This window comes from Vigna umbellata, chromosome 1, assembly GCF_029865625.1.
Source record: "Vigna umbellata cultivar VRB3 chromosome 1, Vumbellata_1.0, whole genome shotgun sequence".
In the NCBI taxonomy this organism is placed as follows: domain Eukaryota; kingdom Viridiplantae; phylum Streptophyta; class Magnoliopsida; order Fabales; family Fabaceae; genus Vigna; species Vigna umbellata.
The window spans coordinates 10199770-10215286 of record NC_142165.1 but is presented as its reverse complement, the minus strand read 5'-3'; the positions used below and the strand labels follow the sequence as shown (position 1 = coordinate 10215286).

General features: G+C 37.5%; 3 protein-coding genes across 3 annotated transcripts; 2 read left to right on the top strand and 1 right to left on the bottom strand.

The window, feature by feature from the left end:
* The first annotated feature begins 599 nt into the window (after window positions 1-599).
* On the top strand, window positions 600-2751 carry LOC124827251 (E3 ubiquitin-protein ligase BRE1-like 2). Its single transcript, XM_088114099.1, has 6 exons — window positions 600-649; window positions 758-872; window positions 1690-1851; window positions 2039-2132; window positions 2207-2437; window positions 2576-2751. Exons 2-6 carry the CDS (start codon window positions 765-767, stop codon window positions 2749-2751), a joined length of 771 nt encoding a protein of 256 aa, XP_087970225.1. The 5' UTR covers window positions 600-649; window positions 758-764.
* A 4331-nt stretch (window positions 2752-7082) lies between these two features.
* On the top strand, window positions 7083-9668 carry LOC148204584 (uncharacterized). The gene is made up of 4 exons (XM_088113985.1): window positions 7083-7499; window positions 8113-8523; window positions 8651-8770; window positions 9090-9668. Exons 1-4 carry the CDS (start codon window positions 7083-7085, stop codon window positions 9666-9668), a joined length of 1527 nt encoding a protein of 508 aa, XP_087970111.1.
* Window positions 9669-11123: 1455 nt separating this feature from the next.
* Window positions 11124-12230, bottom strand: LOC148204583 (E3 ubiquitin-protein ligase COP1-like). The gene is made up of 2 exons (XM_088094022.1): window positions 11809-12230; window positions 11124-11256 (listed from the first exon to the last, which is right to left on the bottom strand). Exons 1-2 carry the CDS (start codon window positions 12115-12117, stop codon window positions 11146-11148), a joined length of 420 nt encoding a protein of 139 aa, XP_087950148.1. The 5' UTR covers window positions 12118-12230; the 3' UTR covers window positions 11124-11145.
* Window positions 12231-15517: the final 3287 nt, after the last annotated feature.

The window sequence follows — 15517 nt, the reverse complement described above, 5'->3', positions numbered from 1 at the left end:
AGTTCCTCGGGCATAAGTGGAACATAGAGGAACGTACCTGGACTTTTGCCGTGTCATTGTATTTATAGGCCAATAAAAATAACCTTACCTAAAAATGTGGTTAGTTACTCATAAATATCTTAACCGCTTAAAATATCTAAGATATTTTATCCAATAAATATCTTACTATACATACGATACAACAATTATATTTATTATTATGCTTTTCAAATTGACACTTTTTTTTATCATTCATCCAAACATAGTTAAAACATGAAGTTACTTTAAAATGGTTGATAATAGGCATGAACTTTGATTTTAGTTTTTATGAAAAATAGTTTTTTATTTTTCAAAAATTTAAATTACTATATTGATTTAAACATGATTTTTTTAACTCAATAACTAGTGTGATGTGATATTAAGAAAAACATAATAAATTTTAATTTTAGAGTAATTAAAAATATTTTTTTATGGAAACCAAAATAAAAAATATCAGTATTAAAAGTATATTTAAGCTTAATTTAAAATATATTTAGATAAAATTATAAGTACATAAAATTAAATACTATTTTATAAATGAAAATGGTCAATTGCTATTTACAAATATAAAAAATGCAGAAAGTGGTTCCACTGCACATCACCCTAAACTTGAGTAAATGTGTTTTCTCTGGTGTGCTGTGTGACTCCATTTCTTTTGTTTATCATTGAGAACTCTGAAGAATTGAGCAAGTTTTGATCTGGATTCCTAATGCTGTGGTCGTTTTGTTAAAAATTTCAGAATCTCAATGGAAAACTCAGACCACGACGAACCCGAGAAGAAGAGGCCTCATCTCACCTCTGTTTCTTCTCGCACATCTAGAAACTCCATCAACTCTCCTACCACCAACAAAACTGTAAGCCCTTTCTCTCGCTATATGTTTTTGTTGTGCATCCATGTGTTCATATATATGTTGCTTTTCACCTCTTTCATCACACTATTGTGCTCTGTTGATGATCCGGTTCTGAATTTTTGTAGAGTTTGCTTTGAATTTGGTGTATAATTGCATTCTTTGAACTGCTTGGTACTGTGGACACAGAATGAATTGTTTCTTTTAATCTGGGTGGATGAAATTTTGGATAAAGTTTTGATTTTTATGACAAGGGGGTAACAGCGAGATTGTGCTTATTGTCAACTTAGTAAAGTCCATTAACGAACTTAGCTTCTTAAGATAATTATTGGTGATACTTTTTTACTAGTTATAGGAAAAGTACATGATGTATGCTGTAAACAAAAAAGAGAAAGGTAGTGAGAAAGAGAATCAAAATATCTGTAGTAAGTTTTAAACTAATCTCGTGACAGTTGAGAATTCTAATTTATGCATATATCATTCTAAAAGAGAATTACAAACGAAAAAAATTGGTGTGGTTGCTAAGGGGTTTAGCTCACTTCATTGAGCAGTGTGTGTGGGCTGCCAAGAGGGGAGTAATTAGCAAGGGTGACTTTGATGTCTTGTGATTGTTGATGTTTTCATGACACTGAGAGCCTTTCATTTAGAAGATTCAGGCAAGGGTTTTTATGAGCATTGAGATGCTTAACTAGATTCAGGTAAAAAAAATGTTTGGTTTCTTGTTTATCATGCAATTACTCTTTCTGTGTGGCATCAAGATTCTTTTTCAATGTTAGTTGTTCAATAGTTTTACTTGTGTAACGCGGATGGTATGCTCCCCCAGGCTGATGCAGGAGTCTTACAGTTTCAGAATCAGCAGCTTGTTCAACAGATCGACGTCCAGAAACATGCTTTGCATGGCCTTGAAGAAAAAATTAGAGAATTAAAAGGAAAGCAAAGTTCTTATGATGACTTGTTAATTGCTTTGAACCAACTCTGGACTCAGGTTATTCTTTATCATCATGCTCTGGTTTCTTTCACCCTCCGTTGAGTTTAGTGTTCTCCTCTCTTGAAAATAGCACTACCATATATAGAGTATGCCCGGGATGTCATTGGATGGCAGGCAATGCACTTTTTCTCATATTCCTGTAGGATAATATGCTATCTGGCTTAATTTTCTTATGTCTTTCTAGTTGGTTGACGATATGATTCTTCTTGGAATACAAGCTGGGAGAGGCAAAGGCAAAGACAAGTTGCGGTATTTGACTGACATTGAAAATCCTGAAGGTATATACACACCTACAAGTACTCTTTTCTTAGTGTAAAGGTAATTCAATAGACTGACTTGACTTACTCTCTAGGTTCACTTCCTTTGTGTCCTGCTGAGGATATATTTCTATGTAGATTAATCCAGAAAGATTCCATTAAAGGAATCAGTGATGATGAGATCACTGGTTATGTTGAGGAGGCCCTTGGTTTGCGTCAATCATCTACAATAGAGTTGTTGAAACTCCTAAAAGATATTATTGATGATCAGATGGAAAGATCAGGCGGTATAGCTCAGCTTTTGGACGGAGATATATCTTCAGAAGGTAAAAAATAGGATATGCAATCCTGTTGTTGAAGCATATAGTTTTTGTTTAAAATATTTTTATATCATATATCAGTGTTGTAGAATAGTTAGAAAATATTTATACAAATGACCTGTTGTTACTCATTCTGGTTTGCAGATGCTATAACCCTAATGACTAAGATTGATGATATGATGAAAGAGGAGGCAAATAATTTGCAAGAAGTGATTGATACTCTCCATGCAAAGCATAAAGAGTATACTGTTGGTATTCAAAATTTTATCAATGAGTGCTTACAAGAAAAATCTGATATTAAACATCTAGCAGGTCTGTAAAATGTTCTTTTTTTTCTTTTTCTTTTAAATTAGTTATTGTGAACTTTAGAAATAAAAAAATGTGAAATTTAATGAACTTGATTATCATATGCTATGGTTTAAATGGATTACAACATGGTTTAATAGAAGAAGATTTCCTCGTATTTAATAGTCCTTTTTTTTTCTGTTAAAGTGGTAATATTATATGTTGTATGAATAAATCTCCCATTTGATCCCCAAATATGTATCATTCATTTAGACTGAATTTATGTAATAATCCTTCTAGAAATGAATTGAATGTTTTGAAAAAATTTCAAGGACCAAATGGGGCCTTGCTCCAAAATTTTTGGAGCTTCTCTTACTGGAAAATTGTTTTTGAATGTCTTGCACACATTATTCTTCTCTTATTGCTTTGGTAATTGATTAGCTTTTTGTTTGAAAATTATTTTCGTTTTGTAACTCTTTCTTTATAGATGAACGTGCTTAAAAGGTTAAGCTAAAGTTAAATTAGGAAATCTTTTATTCAGTCTATATGATGCTATGTAAAAGAATGCATAGTACTTTGATTAGACCAGCAATCTTCCTAAGCGATAGTCATTAAAAGTTGAAAAGTCAATCAAGCTACGTAGTTTGGAATGAGCTGATCTTGTTTTATCCAATTGAAAAATGGAAGAAAATTTGTTAGTGCGGAATGAAACATTTTTAAGAAATTAATATGATTTATAGTTGGATTATTTTATTGGAAAATTATAATATTGAAATTTCTTGTTTTGCAAAATTATAAAATAGGTATTGATTTGATTTTGAAATCCTATTGATTTTAGATTTGTATAAATCCTCCATCCAATTTGGTTGATTTGGGTGGATATGTTTTTATTTTAGTTTTAATTGTTGGATATACCAATTCATGTGCACGTTTTAAGGTTGGTGAATAGAAGAACAACTACTTAAAAAAGTTGACTTAGGTCATGACGCTCCCACCAATTGAGGCTTGGGGGGTTGATGTACTTGCCCTACTAGTGGATAGGCTAGTTGGAGGGTTTGAACCTATGGCTGATCACAAGGCAGCAACCTTACCATTATGCCAAGGCTTGCTTGTAAGCTTTTCTGAAATTCAAATATAATTTNGTGAAATAAATTGCCTTAAAGTTCAATTGGTGACAAAAGGATATATACAAATTTATGGACCTGACTACAATGACAATTCTATTGGTGAAAAACAAGCTCCTACAAGCATTGGCACGTAAGAGCTTGTTCCTCTTCCATTTGGAAAGAATACTATTGATTGTAAATAGGTCTATGCTATTAAACTTGGACCTAAGGGTGAAATAAATTGTCTTAAAGTTCGATTGGTGGCCAAAGGATATATACAAAATTTATGGACCTGACTACAATGACAATTCTTTCTCATGGCCAAAATCAACATTGTTAGATGTTTTCTTGCAATGGCTATTATTGTCATTGGACACTTCCCCAACTTGATATTAAACTTTATGACATTAAACTTTATGGTGATCTTGAGGAGAAAACTTACATGGAGAAATCTCCTAGATTTGTTGCTCGATAAAAGTCCGGTGTTGTGATTCCACTAAGCAATAACCCCAAGCTTAATTTGGTAAATTAAGTTATATTATGGAGGCTTTCGGATTGAAGCAAAGTGAGAGAAATCATTCAATTTTCTATTTCCATACTTCTCCTAGGAAGTTTGTTTATATATTAGTCCATGTTGATACCACTAGGACCTCTCTAACCAAAGGAGCATTTAATTAGCCATTTTCAGACTAAAGATCTTGGTTTTTGAAATACCTTTTGGGTACCAAAGTTAGTCAATCATAGGAAAGTGTTATCATTTCACCAAGAAAATATGCTCTTGACATTATATAGGTTAGTGAATTGCAAGCTTATTGATAGTCCCACGGATCCAAATCAAAAGTTGATAGGGACCAAGTTGAAACTTTTCCAGATCCAAAAAGATATAAGAGGTTGGTGAGAAAACTCATTTATCACAATATTACAAGACCTGACATTTCTTATGTCGTGGGAGTTGTTTATCAATTCATGCAGAATCCTCACATTGATCATTGGAATGTTGTAATTCACATTTTCAAATACACCAAAAAGGCTCTATGACAAGGTGTTAGGAGATGGAGTGTTTACGAGAGAAGGAATAAAACATTAAATGCCTAACTACCTTAACTGCTATTGCCTTAGCAGTTAAGAGGAGCAGGGTTATTGGTTGTATAAATAGCAAATAAACAATGGTAGTTGTTTTGTTGATTGTTTGATTGTAGTTCTAACAGGATTTGTCATCCTGAAGGGGGAGGTTAGGCTCTTTGTATTTTCCTAGACATTGGATTCTTACTATGATAATACAAGAGGTTATTCATTCTTTCTGTCTTGTTGATCTGGGGTGTTAGAGAGAGTTTTACCTGGGTTTCTTGATAGGAAACCTAACAATTTGGTCTGACCTGTCAGATCCCAAATTGGGCGCAAGAACGAGTTATGGAGAGAACGACGAAGGGAAGACTGGAGGGGTTGGAGATTACAATGGAAGGAGTGAAGGTTGAGTCCGCCGCCGTACGATAGGACCTACAATAATTAATGCGGATGTTGGGGGCACAGACTAACAACCACGACGGAGACTCCGATGGGAGTCAAACGTCCGTGAATGATAATTCGCTGAGGCACGATGAGGAGAATGGAGGAAGAGGGAGCGGCGATCATCAGGGGGTGAAAAATAATTGGAGGAAGAGGGTGGACTTACCCACGTTCGAAGGGCTGGAACCTCACAGTTGGATCAATCGGGCTGAACGATTTTTCGATATCCAGGTGGCGGAGGAAGATAAGGTGGAACTCGCGTACATCAGCATGGAGGGCAGCACGAGTTACTAGTTCAAGTTTTAGAAAGAAAAGGCCACGAATCGTTCGTGGGAGGGCCTTAAAGCAGCCATGATCGACCGATTTTGGAGTGGGTTTCGGGGGTCCGTATTTGAACGAACGGCGACGTTGCGGCAAGAGGGAACCGTGGAAGATTACGTTCGCGAATTTGAGATGTTGGTGGGGCAAACCCGTGGCGTACCGGAGGAGCAGGTTTTTGGGTTATTTCCTCGCCGGTCTACGCGAGGACATCAAGGGGCAGGTTCGAATTCTTGATCCTCAAAAGCTAATGGTCGCAATGAGAATTGCGAGAGACGTGGAGGACGCGACAATCAGAGCGAGAGGGGGAAGTTGGAATGCGACAAAGAATTCGCAATCTTGGGGACGAACGGTCGGGGCAATGACAAGAAACGAGAACAATCGCCCTAATTCTAGTTGACCGAGCGGGGTGGAAAGCGTAGCATCGGTGAGAAGAGAAGGACCGAACGGTATGGGAGGACTGAGTGTCAACACTAGACCAAACGGTATGGGCAGATTGAACGGTATTGGAGGGAGCGACAATCGAAGCCGAACGGTGAGGAACCTACCCTATCCTGAGTTCCTGAAGAGAAGAGCAGAGGGACGATGTTTTCGATGCGGTGGACCGTTCGGCCCTGGTCACCAATGTCCAGAGAGGAGTTTGAGGGTGGTACTCTTAGCAGAGGATGAAGAGGGTGATGAGGAAGTAATGACCGAACGGGTGGAGGACATGTCCGAACGGGCGGATGACTTGACCGGTCGGGAGCAAAGGCACATGGAACTGTCGGTCTTTTCAGCCAAAGGTTTAACTCAGCCCAAGACCATGAATTAGGGAAAGACAGTGTTGGTGTTGATAGATAGTGGCCCACAACTTTATTAGCCGGAAATTAGTTGAGGAGCTGAAACTACCCATAGCAGACACACCACCTTATCAGGTGAGTCTAGGAGATGGACAAAAGAAGCTGACCCGTGGGTGGTGTGAGAAGGTTCGGATGAGTTTAGGGGAAGCGATCGTGGAGGAGGAATTCCATTTGTTTGAACTGGGAGGTGTGGATATCATTTTGGGTGTAGAGTGGTTGGCTGAGTTGGGAGACGTGATGATAAACTGGAGAGAGATGACTATGGTGTACAGCCAGGAGGGTACGAAGGTGAAGATAAAAGGGGATCCGACGCTAGCCAGGCAACTAGTAGAACCGAAAGCTTTATTAAAGCTGACAGAGGTGGAGACGTGGACGTTGGTTTGGGATCTGGGTCTAGCCGAGAAGGAGGTGGAAAGTGAGGGGCAGATGGAGTAGACAGATGTATAGAGGGCAGAGCTAGATAAGGTTCTGAAGATACATTCCAGTGTCTTTCAGGAGGTACAGGGGCTGCCCCCAAACAGAGATATGGAGCACTGAATACCTCTTAAGGAAGGGGTGGATCCAATTAACGTTCGGCCCTATAGATATCCTCACCTCATGAAGGGAGAGATTGAAAGACAGGTGGCAGATATGTTGAGAGCTGGGATAATAAGACCAAGTACTAGTCCCTACTCTAGTCCGGTCATCATGGTCAAAAAGAAGGATGGGAGCTGGCGGTTCTGTGTAGATTATAGAGCTCTGAATCGTGCGACTATACCGGACAAATTTCCAATTTCGGTGATAGAGGAGCTCCTAGATGAGTTGAGGGGGGCTAAATATTTCTCTAAGATTGACTTAAAGGTCGGATATCATCGGATTTGGATGGGTGAAGGAGACATTCATAAGACCGCTTTTAGGACTCATCAGGGTCATTATGAGTTCCTGGTGATGCCGTTCGGCCTTACCAACACGCCGTCCACTTTTCAGAGCGCCATGAACGGCTTGTTGCACCCACATTTGCGGAAGTTTGTGCTGGTTTTTTTGACGATATATTAGTGTACAGCCCGACATGGGGGAAACACGTGGACCATGTCAAAATAGTATTACAGGTGTTGGAGCGGAGTAAGTAGGTGGCTAATAAGAAGAAGTGCGAATTCGGGTAGACGCAGATTCAGTATCTAGGGCATCAGATCTCCGAGAAGGGGGTAGAGATGGACTCGGATAAGACGAAGGCCGTTCGGGAGTGGGAGGAGCCGAGAACCTTGAAGGGTTTGAGAGGTTTTTAGGGCTTGACGGGGTATTATAGGAGGTTCGTGAAGGACTATGGCAAGATAGCAAAACCCCTAACTGAATTGTTGAAAAAGGGGCAGTTCGCTTGGACCGAACGGGCCAAAGAGGCGATGAACAGATTGAAGGAGGCGGTAACCTCGACACCAGTTCTAACGTTGCCAGATTTTAACCAGACTTTTCATATAGAATGTGATGCTTCAAGGGGAGGAATAGGGGGAGTGTTGACGCAAGGGAAGAAGCCCATTGCTTTCTTTAGTAAGGCGTTGTCGGAGGGATCTTTAAATAAGTCAATATATGAAAAGGAGTTGATGGCTTTAGTCTTGGTGATCCAACATTGGAGACCTACTTGTTGGGACAGAAATTTATAGTGCACACGGACCAGCGTAGCCTGAAATTCTTGTTGGAACAGAGAATAACTACACAGAACCAGCAGAACTGGATAGCAAAGTTACTGGGATGTGATTTTGAGATTCGGTATAAAGCTGGCAACACAAATTGGGTGGCGGACGCACTGTCCAAAAGGGGAGAGAGCGGAGAAGAAGAGGAGAAGGAGATAAGGCTGATAGCAAGGCCATACTGGCAGGATTTTGAAGAAATATTACAGGAGGTGGAGGAGGATGAGGAGTTGGCAAAGGTGATTAAAGATCTTAAGAAGGATTCCGTGGCCCATGCAGCTTTCACTTTAGAACAGGACCGATTGCATTACAAAGGGAGGTTGGTGTTGTCGACAAAATCGGTTTGGATACCCAAGCTGCTAGCTGAGTTCCATGTAACCCGAACGGGGCGGTCACTCAGGGGTGTATAGGACGTATAGGAGGGTTGCACAGTCGTTGTATTGGAGGGGGATGAAGAAGTTTGTTACTGATTTTGTTGCAGGGTGTTTGGTCTGCCAACAGCACAAATACTTAGCAGCCTCTCCTCAAGGCTTACCCATACCGAACGCAGTTTGGGAAGAAGTGAGTATGGACTTCATAGTAAAGCTGCCAAAATCCCAAGGTTACGATGCAATTCTGGTGGTAGTTGATCGGCTGAGTAAGTGATTTTGTGTTACTCAAGCATCCTTATTCGGCCAAAAACAGTAGCGGAGGTGTTTGTGAGAGAGATAGTAAGGCTACATGGGATTCCGGTCTCAATTGTGAGTGACAGGGACCCTCTATTCTTAAGCACTTTCTAGAAGGAGTTGTTTAGGCTGCAGGGGACCCAACTCAGGATGAGTAAGAGTCAGACGGCCAAACCGAGGTGATAAATAGGATTCTAGAAGGTTATTTACGATGCTTTTGTTCGGAACAACCAAAGAGCTAGAGTACAATGTTGCCCTGGGTTGAATACTGGTAGAATACCAGCTATCAGAGTGCAGCCAGGTGCATTCCTTTTGAGATGGTGTATGGGAGAGCTCCACCTTCCCTTAGTAGGTTCGTACCGGGGGAGACTCAAGTAGAAGCAGTGGCCCAGGATTTACTGACGAGGGATGAGGCTATCAAACAGTTGAAATTTCATTTGAATCGGGCTCAAGACCTGATGGTGCAGCAAGCAAACAAAAAGAGACGACCAACAGACATAGAGGTGGAGGACTGGGTTTACTTGAAGATTCGCCCTCACAGGCAGTCCTCTATGCCCTCAAGGCTTCATCCGAAATTAGCAGCTCGTTACTACGGCCCTTTTCAAGTGTTGCAAAAGGTGGGAGAAGTAGCGTATAAGCTCAAGTTGCTGGAAACAACTAGGATACACCCAGTCTTCCATGTGTCCCAGCTAAAGAAGGCAGTGGGCAAAAAGCAGGAGGAGAAGGAGCTGCCACCAGAGTTGCAGGCTGAAGGACCTTCCTTTCGCCGAGTCAGACTCCTGGACAGTAGACAGATTCAACAGGGAGAAGAACTGGTGCAGCAAGTTCTGGTGGAATGGCAAGAGGAAGGATGAGAAGGAGCAACTTAGGAGGACAGGAGTACTATGAAAGACCAATATCCTGAGTTCAACCTTGAGGACAAGGTTGTTAAAGGAGGGGAGGGTAATGTTAGGAGATGGAGAGTTTACGAGAGAAGGAATAAAACATTAAATGCCTAACTGCCTTAGCAGTTAGGAGGAGCGGGGTTATTGATTGTATAAATAGCAAATAAACAATGATAGTTGTTTTGTTGATTGTTTGATTGTAGTTCTAACAGGATTTGTCATCCTGAAGGGGGAGGTTAGGCTCTCTCTATTTTCCTATGCATTGGATTCTTACTGTGATAATACAAGAAGAGGTTATTCATTCTTTCTGACTTGTTGATCTGGGTGTTAGAGAGAGTTTTACCCGGGTTTCTTGATAGGAAACCTAACACAAGGATTGTTGTATGAAGACAAAGGAAATACTAAAATGAAGGGTATTGTGATGAAGATTGGGTGGGTTATCCCATTGACTAAAGATTCACCATATGATACTGTGAATTCATTACAGGGAACATTGTCCCTTGGAAGAACAAGAAACAAAATGTTGTTTCCCAATCTAATGCAGAAGTTGGATATAGATCTATGGCTCTAGCTACTTGTGAACTTATGTAGATTAAACAACTCCTTCACGAGTTGAAATTTTGTGAAGTTGAGCAAATGAAGTTGTATTGTGATAATCAAGCAGCCTTTCATATTGCTTTCAATACTTTGTTTCATGAAAGAACCAAACAAATAGAGATTGATTGTCATTTAGTATTGGATTTATCAGCCACGACCAGCCTCCATACATTTTCACTATGTTCCTGAGAAGGCCTAAAATTAAATTTATATGTTTCAACCATGGTGCATACAATTAATATGCTTTAGCTTGAGGGAGAGTTTTAAAAGTATGACTCCTCTGCAGCTTACATAAAGTTGTTTTTGGGATGTACTTGTACTCAGCTTTGTATACATACATACATACATATACATACATACATACATACATACATACATACATACATATATATATATATATATATATATATATATATATATATACACACACAAACACAAACACGTATATACATCAGCTGAGAATACATAATCACTGATTTTTCATCACTTTAAGTAGCACAGATAGTTTTGGCATTGGGGTTCCTTAAACAAGGTCTACAGTTCAATCCCTAGCTTGGACACAAAGTTAAGGTACTACAGTACTACTTTACCTCAAAAACTGTGACCCACTACGAGGGAGACTACACCTCCTGGTTATACCAAAAAGGAATAAAACCCGCTCCAGTTATAATATAATCCTCTTCCATCTGCTCTACTATTATTAGATGGTCCAATTATAGAAACATCTACAGACATTCTTCTACGCTTATATTCATAATTTAACAGAACACAAAAAGTAAGATGAACAGACTAAGATACAACAAAAACCTCTTACTATTGCACAAGTAACATGTTCACCAATGGACAAATTCTAATCAAGAAAAAGAGTGAAAGCACAACTAACCTTTTGCAATGCCTGCCGGAAATGTTCCACAGGTGAAGCAGTTTTTGATATTTGACGCGCAGAAGTCTTCTTCAGTAGCTACAATGAGGTACATAAACCGTTCAACAATGAGCTGCATTTCCAATATATTTGGAAGATAAAAGTCACACTCAAAAAACTACGACGTTTCAGTCAGCAACATTGCAAGTGTCAATAATTAATTACAAGCGCCAAAAGAAATATCAAAATACTCCAGACAGCTTCACTCGCAACACACATTCTGCTGAAAACTTAACGATTCTTCTCTTAAACACAGGGTTTAAGAAAACTCGCAAGCGAAAATCAATTCAAGTTTCGGTGCAAAAGCAACGGAACTATAGAGGAGGTGATGAACGAATCACACGCTAAAAGTTTTAGTAAGCAACATTACAAGGAGAAATTAGTAATTACAAGCACTACAAGAGCAAACAGAAAGATCTAGGGACTCGAACCAGCATTTTTCGCCACACACATTACTCACAAAAATAAAATAAAAGTAAAAATAAAAAACTAAACGATTCTTCACTTTCCGGAAACTCGCAAGTGAAAACGAACATTGCATAATGAAACGTAAGTATATTCTATAGAGAAGAGGATAAAAAGGAAGCGAACCCTGTCGAGTAAAATGTTAGGGAACAAGTTGGTGTTGGTGAGGTAGTGGCCGCAGCAAGGGCAATCGTTCTTGTTGCGGAGGTGAGTGATGATGCACATGTAACAGAAGCTGTGGCCGCACGCGGTAAGGAACGCGTCCTTGATGATCTGCATGCAAATCGGACAGAGAAATTCCCTGTCCGGCTCCGACGTGGAGGCCGGGAACGTGTCACCAGATGCGGCGGCGGATGCGCCTGTGTCGGCGGCGGCTCTGGAAGCCTCCGGTTTGACGACGGCGGGGACGAGAGGCCCCGCGGAGAGCTCTTCCATGAGGTTAGTTACCTTTTTTTATCGCAGAGTTGAGGTTGAGAACTTGTGATGGTTGTTTTGGTTCGGCTTTGGGATTTTGGAGAGAGTGAAAGAGAGAGAGAGAGAAAGAGAGAGAAAGCGTGTGGGTGTGATGGCTTGCTCTTGAGATTTGAGGGAGAGAGGGAGGGAGTGGGGCCCACAGTTGTAGTGATGTGAGGGTGAGAGAACTCCACGTGACGGATACGCTAGCACCATGATGTTGCAAGCCACGTCACAGAATGCCAACCTCCAGTGCGAATATAAATAAAGCAGAAAATAAAAACATAATGAATATCAACATCTATTTAGTGGTGGATGATACATGAACATTCATTTTTTAAATTATTTTATTAAACAGTTTAGGATTGTAGAAAGATAGAAAGGCTGAACGTATAAATATTTTTCTTTTTTATTGTAAGACATGCCCAATAAATAGAAATTTATAGATCTGAGTTGAATATATATGAAGAAAATTATTATTTATAATATTCTATTTTTCTTGAGCAGCCTCTCATTGTACACAAAATTAAATATCTTTTGTCTCAATTTTATAACTGTCTGATAAATTTCATTAATAATATGTATACAAAAATCAGCACAGTAGATTAAAAGTTGTGCGATTAATTTTCGAATTTATTTTATTTATCCGTTGAGTTTCATGTTTCTGCTAGACTGTAATCTCGTTTTCCTACAAGATCACACGAAACGGAAGCGGCATATTCGTTATGTTTGGAAGATATAATGGTTATGCATAAAAAGGATAGCTGTGAGTTTAAGAAAAACAAAATCTGTGATTTTTACAAATTTAAAATTTATTTAAAAAAAAAATTGCGTAACTTATTGTAACACACTTAAAAAAAAGATAGCATCTCTTTATGTTCAATACTTTTTTATCCAAATTAACATTATTTATGACTTTTTCGAATCAACTTTCTAGTCTATTTTGATACTTTTCACATTTTACAATTTGTTAGTAGAGGAGAAACTATATTTAATTGACTATTTTTTGAATTTTTGATAATAATAAATATTAGTGTAATTAAATAAGATAATAAAAGTAATAAAATAATTATAATTTTCAAAAATCATATATCACTATGAACTATGAACTTTTGAGAATGAAAATAGTTATTTTTTATAGTAAATATCATTTTAATCTTCCTTAAAAAGTATCTCTCTTATATTTATTTTTTATTGTGTATTTACCTTTTAATATCGGGATTGACTAAAGTATTTGAAAAAAGAAGTGAAAATTTAGCAAAAAAAATATCTATCACATTAAAAATATAATATTGTTTTAACCATATATGTCAGTGTTAGATAGTTATAATGAATTTGGAAAGTTGATGGGAGATAGCGGTAGCAGTTAGTAGTATTAATGCATAAAGGTTTGTACAACAAAACAATGAAAGGTCGGACTCACCTTTTGTAAAACATCCTTCCATTAATTGAGGGTAGGTACGTATGATGATATTTTGTGGATTGGTTTAGACCAAAAATTGTATATACATCTTTCACTTGTATAATAATAAATAAATAAAACAATGTTGTGTATTTTACGTGATAATGAGTTAAATTTTTAATACGTTCATGATATAAAATTAAAACTTATACTATTTTTAAGTGGACATTTTAAAAGCTAATAAATTCTAAGTATATCATAAATTGATTGTGTAAATATTTTTCACGTTAGATTAATTTATTCTAATTAGAACTAAAGAAGAAAAAGTTACATTTGTTAATATCTTTTTTTTCAGCCTCTGTAGGTAGACTTTTCCAACTCATCGATGTCGATATAGATATTTTGTTTTATTAAGTAGAGGTTGACATACATCTTCTTTTTTTGAGAAAATATGATCATGATAAATAAAAATAAAAGTTTAAATAAGTTATAAATATCTAATATATTAAAGTGTTCATGTCATTGATTTTGTAAATCTTTTATATTTTTGTTCAAAATATTTGTTGTCTATTTTTTCAAATAAAGTGACCTATTACATTATATAATATTTTTCTTATGTATTTGTTCGTTATTTTTTTAATATTTAGTTTAAGAAAAAAAAATGACATTTTTGTAATGTTTATATTGGATTTTAATTATGATTTTTACTGAGTTTGTACTCTGGTGTTATCTCAACTCGTTTTTTTATGTAATATTATAATTTCTTTTCAATGCTTTTGTTTTTCGTTATGAGCTCTCACTTACCTGCTTAAGAAGAACTAGCAAGACCGTAGGGTGATATCCTTCCTTTGATGCTTGGCTCTGGACAGGGAAGAACCCGGATAAGACTTCAAAGTGAAAGGGTAGTGTAATTTTTCTAGTCCTCCATGCAATTAATATATTTAGCATTGAGCACCAATTCCTTTTCGTTAGGCGCTAGCATTACATAGGTCAAACCTGGAAACTCAACATCCAATGCTAAGAGGCAGAACCCCAGCATCAAAGACAATTATGTTCGAAAAAATGTAGCATTGAGTGGCTTAAACACTTAGCGACACATATGTTGATGTGGCAAGTTTGTTATATTTCTTCTGGTTGCTCGAAGGAAACCAAATCTTTAGTTGTTAAAGACACGAAAATACATCTTTGGAGAGCTTGGAGGTTTGTTAGGACTTGTGGAAACAATCTCTTCTTCCTCTTTGTATCTTCATTTTCTTCCATCTTCCATTTTATAAGCTTGAGCTCTTCATGACAACAAAAAGTTAAACCCATTTTGTTGGGAGTAGATGTAACCACTAAACTCTTGTGTGTTTTGCAAATGTTTATGTGGTCATTCATAGCTTAATACTTGGTTCATTGGGTATTGGAAAATATCTTTTGAAACTTATACTTGAAACAAGATACCTAATGGAGTTTATATCTAAGGATGAAACTTAACCCATTAGTTGTCTTAAATCCTAATTCATAAAATGAGCTTGCTTATTCAAGGGATTGACTTACAATAAGGAAACATAATCTCGTTCTACTGAGGGATAAGGGTTTGAATAGTCTTGTGGGTCGACATTAGGATATTAATGGCAAGGATGTGAGTTTTTTATATCCATGGAAAACTATATTCAATCTTAATCTTATCAGTTTACTACTTGAACGATTTGATACACTTACCAAAATGTTAACAGTCATGCACTAATTTACCATGTTGGTAAACTTGTATGAGCAAACTCATTTCTTTGAAAACTTAGAAAAAAACATAAAAAAATATATTACTCCTCTTTGTAGTGACAATACGTGTTTCCTACCAAGGTAAAAATTAAAAATAATATCAACAAGGATCACAACAAAAAGTAAAAGACTTTTGAAAATTTATCTTACGAAACCATTATTTTCACATGCATGAGGTTATTTGTGTGAGTGCAAGCTAACACCGAACATGTTGATTTC

What these genes read in the sequence shown, in the direction of transcription:
- LOC148204583 (XM_088094022.1), bottom strand. Translation starts at nt 12,117, where the DNA reads ATGGAAGAGCTCTCCGCGGGGCCTCTCGTCCCCGCCGTCGTCAAACCG. An exon ending in CTAACATTTTACTCGACAGG is followed by an intron (nt 11,257 to 11,808) that starts GTTCGCTTCCTT and finishes ACCTCATTGTAG; the next exon opens with CTACTGAAGAAGACTTCTGC.
- LOC124827251 (XM_088114099.1), top strand. Translation starts at nt 765, where the DNA reads ATGGAAAACTCAGACCACGACGAACCCGAGAAGAAGAGGCCTCATCTC. An exon ending in TGAACCAACTCTGGACTCAG is followed by an intron (nt 1,852 to 2,038) that starts GTTATTCTTTAT and finishes ATGTCTTTCTAG; the next exon opens with TTGGTTGACGATATGATTCT. An exon ending in CGGAGATATATCTTCAGAAG is followed by an intron (nt 2,438 to 2,575) that starts GTAAAAAATAGG and finishes TCTGGTTTGCAG; the next exon opens with ATGCTATAACCCTAATGACT.
- LOC148204584 (XM_088113985.1), top strand. Translation starts at nt 7,083, where the DNA reads ATGAAGGGAGAGATTGAAAGACAGGTGGCAGATATGTTGAGAGCTGGG. An exon ending in ATTTGCGGAAGTTTGTGCTG is followed by an intron (nt 7,500 to 8,112) that starts GTTTTTTTGACG and finishes TTGTTGGGACAG; the next exon opens with AAATTTATAGTGCACACGGA. An exon ending in GTTACGATGCAATTCTGGTG is followed by an intron (nt 8,771 to 9,089) that starts GTAGTTGATCGG and finishes GAATACTGGTAG; the next exon opens with AATACCAGCTATCAGAGTGC.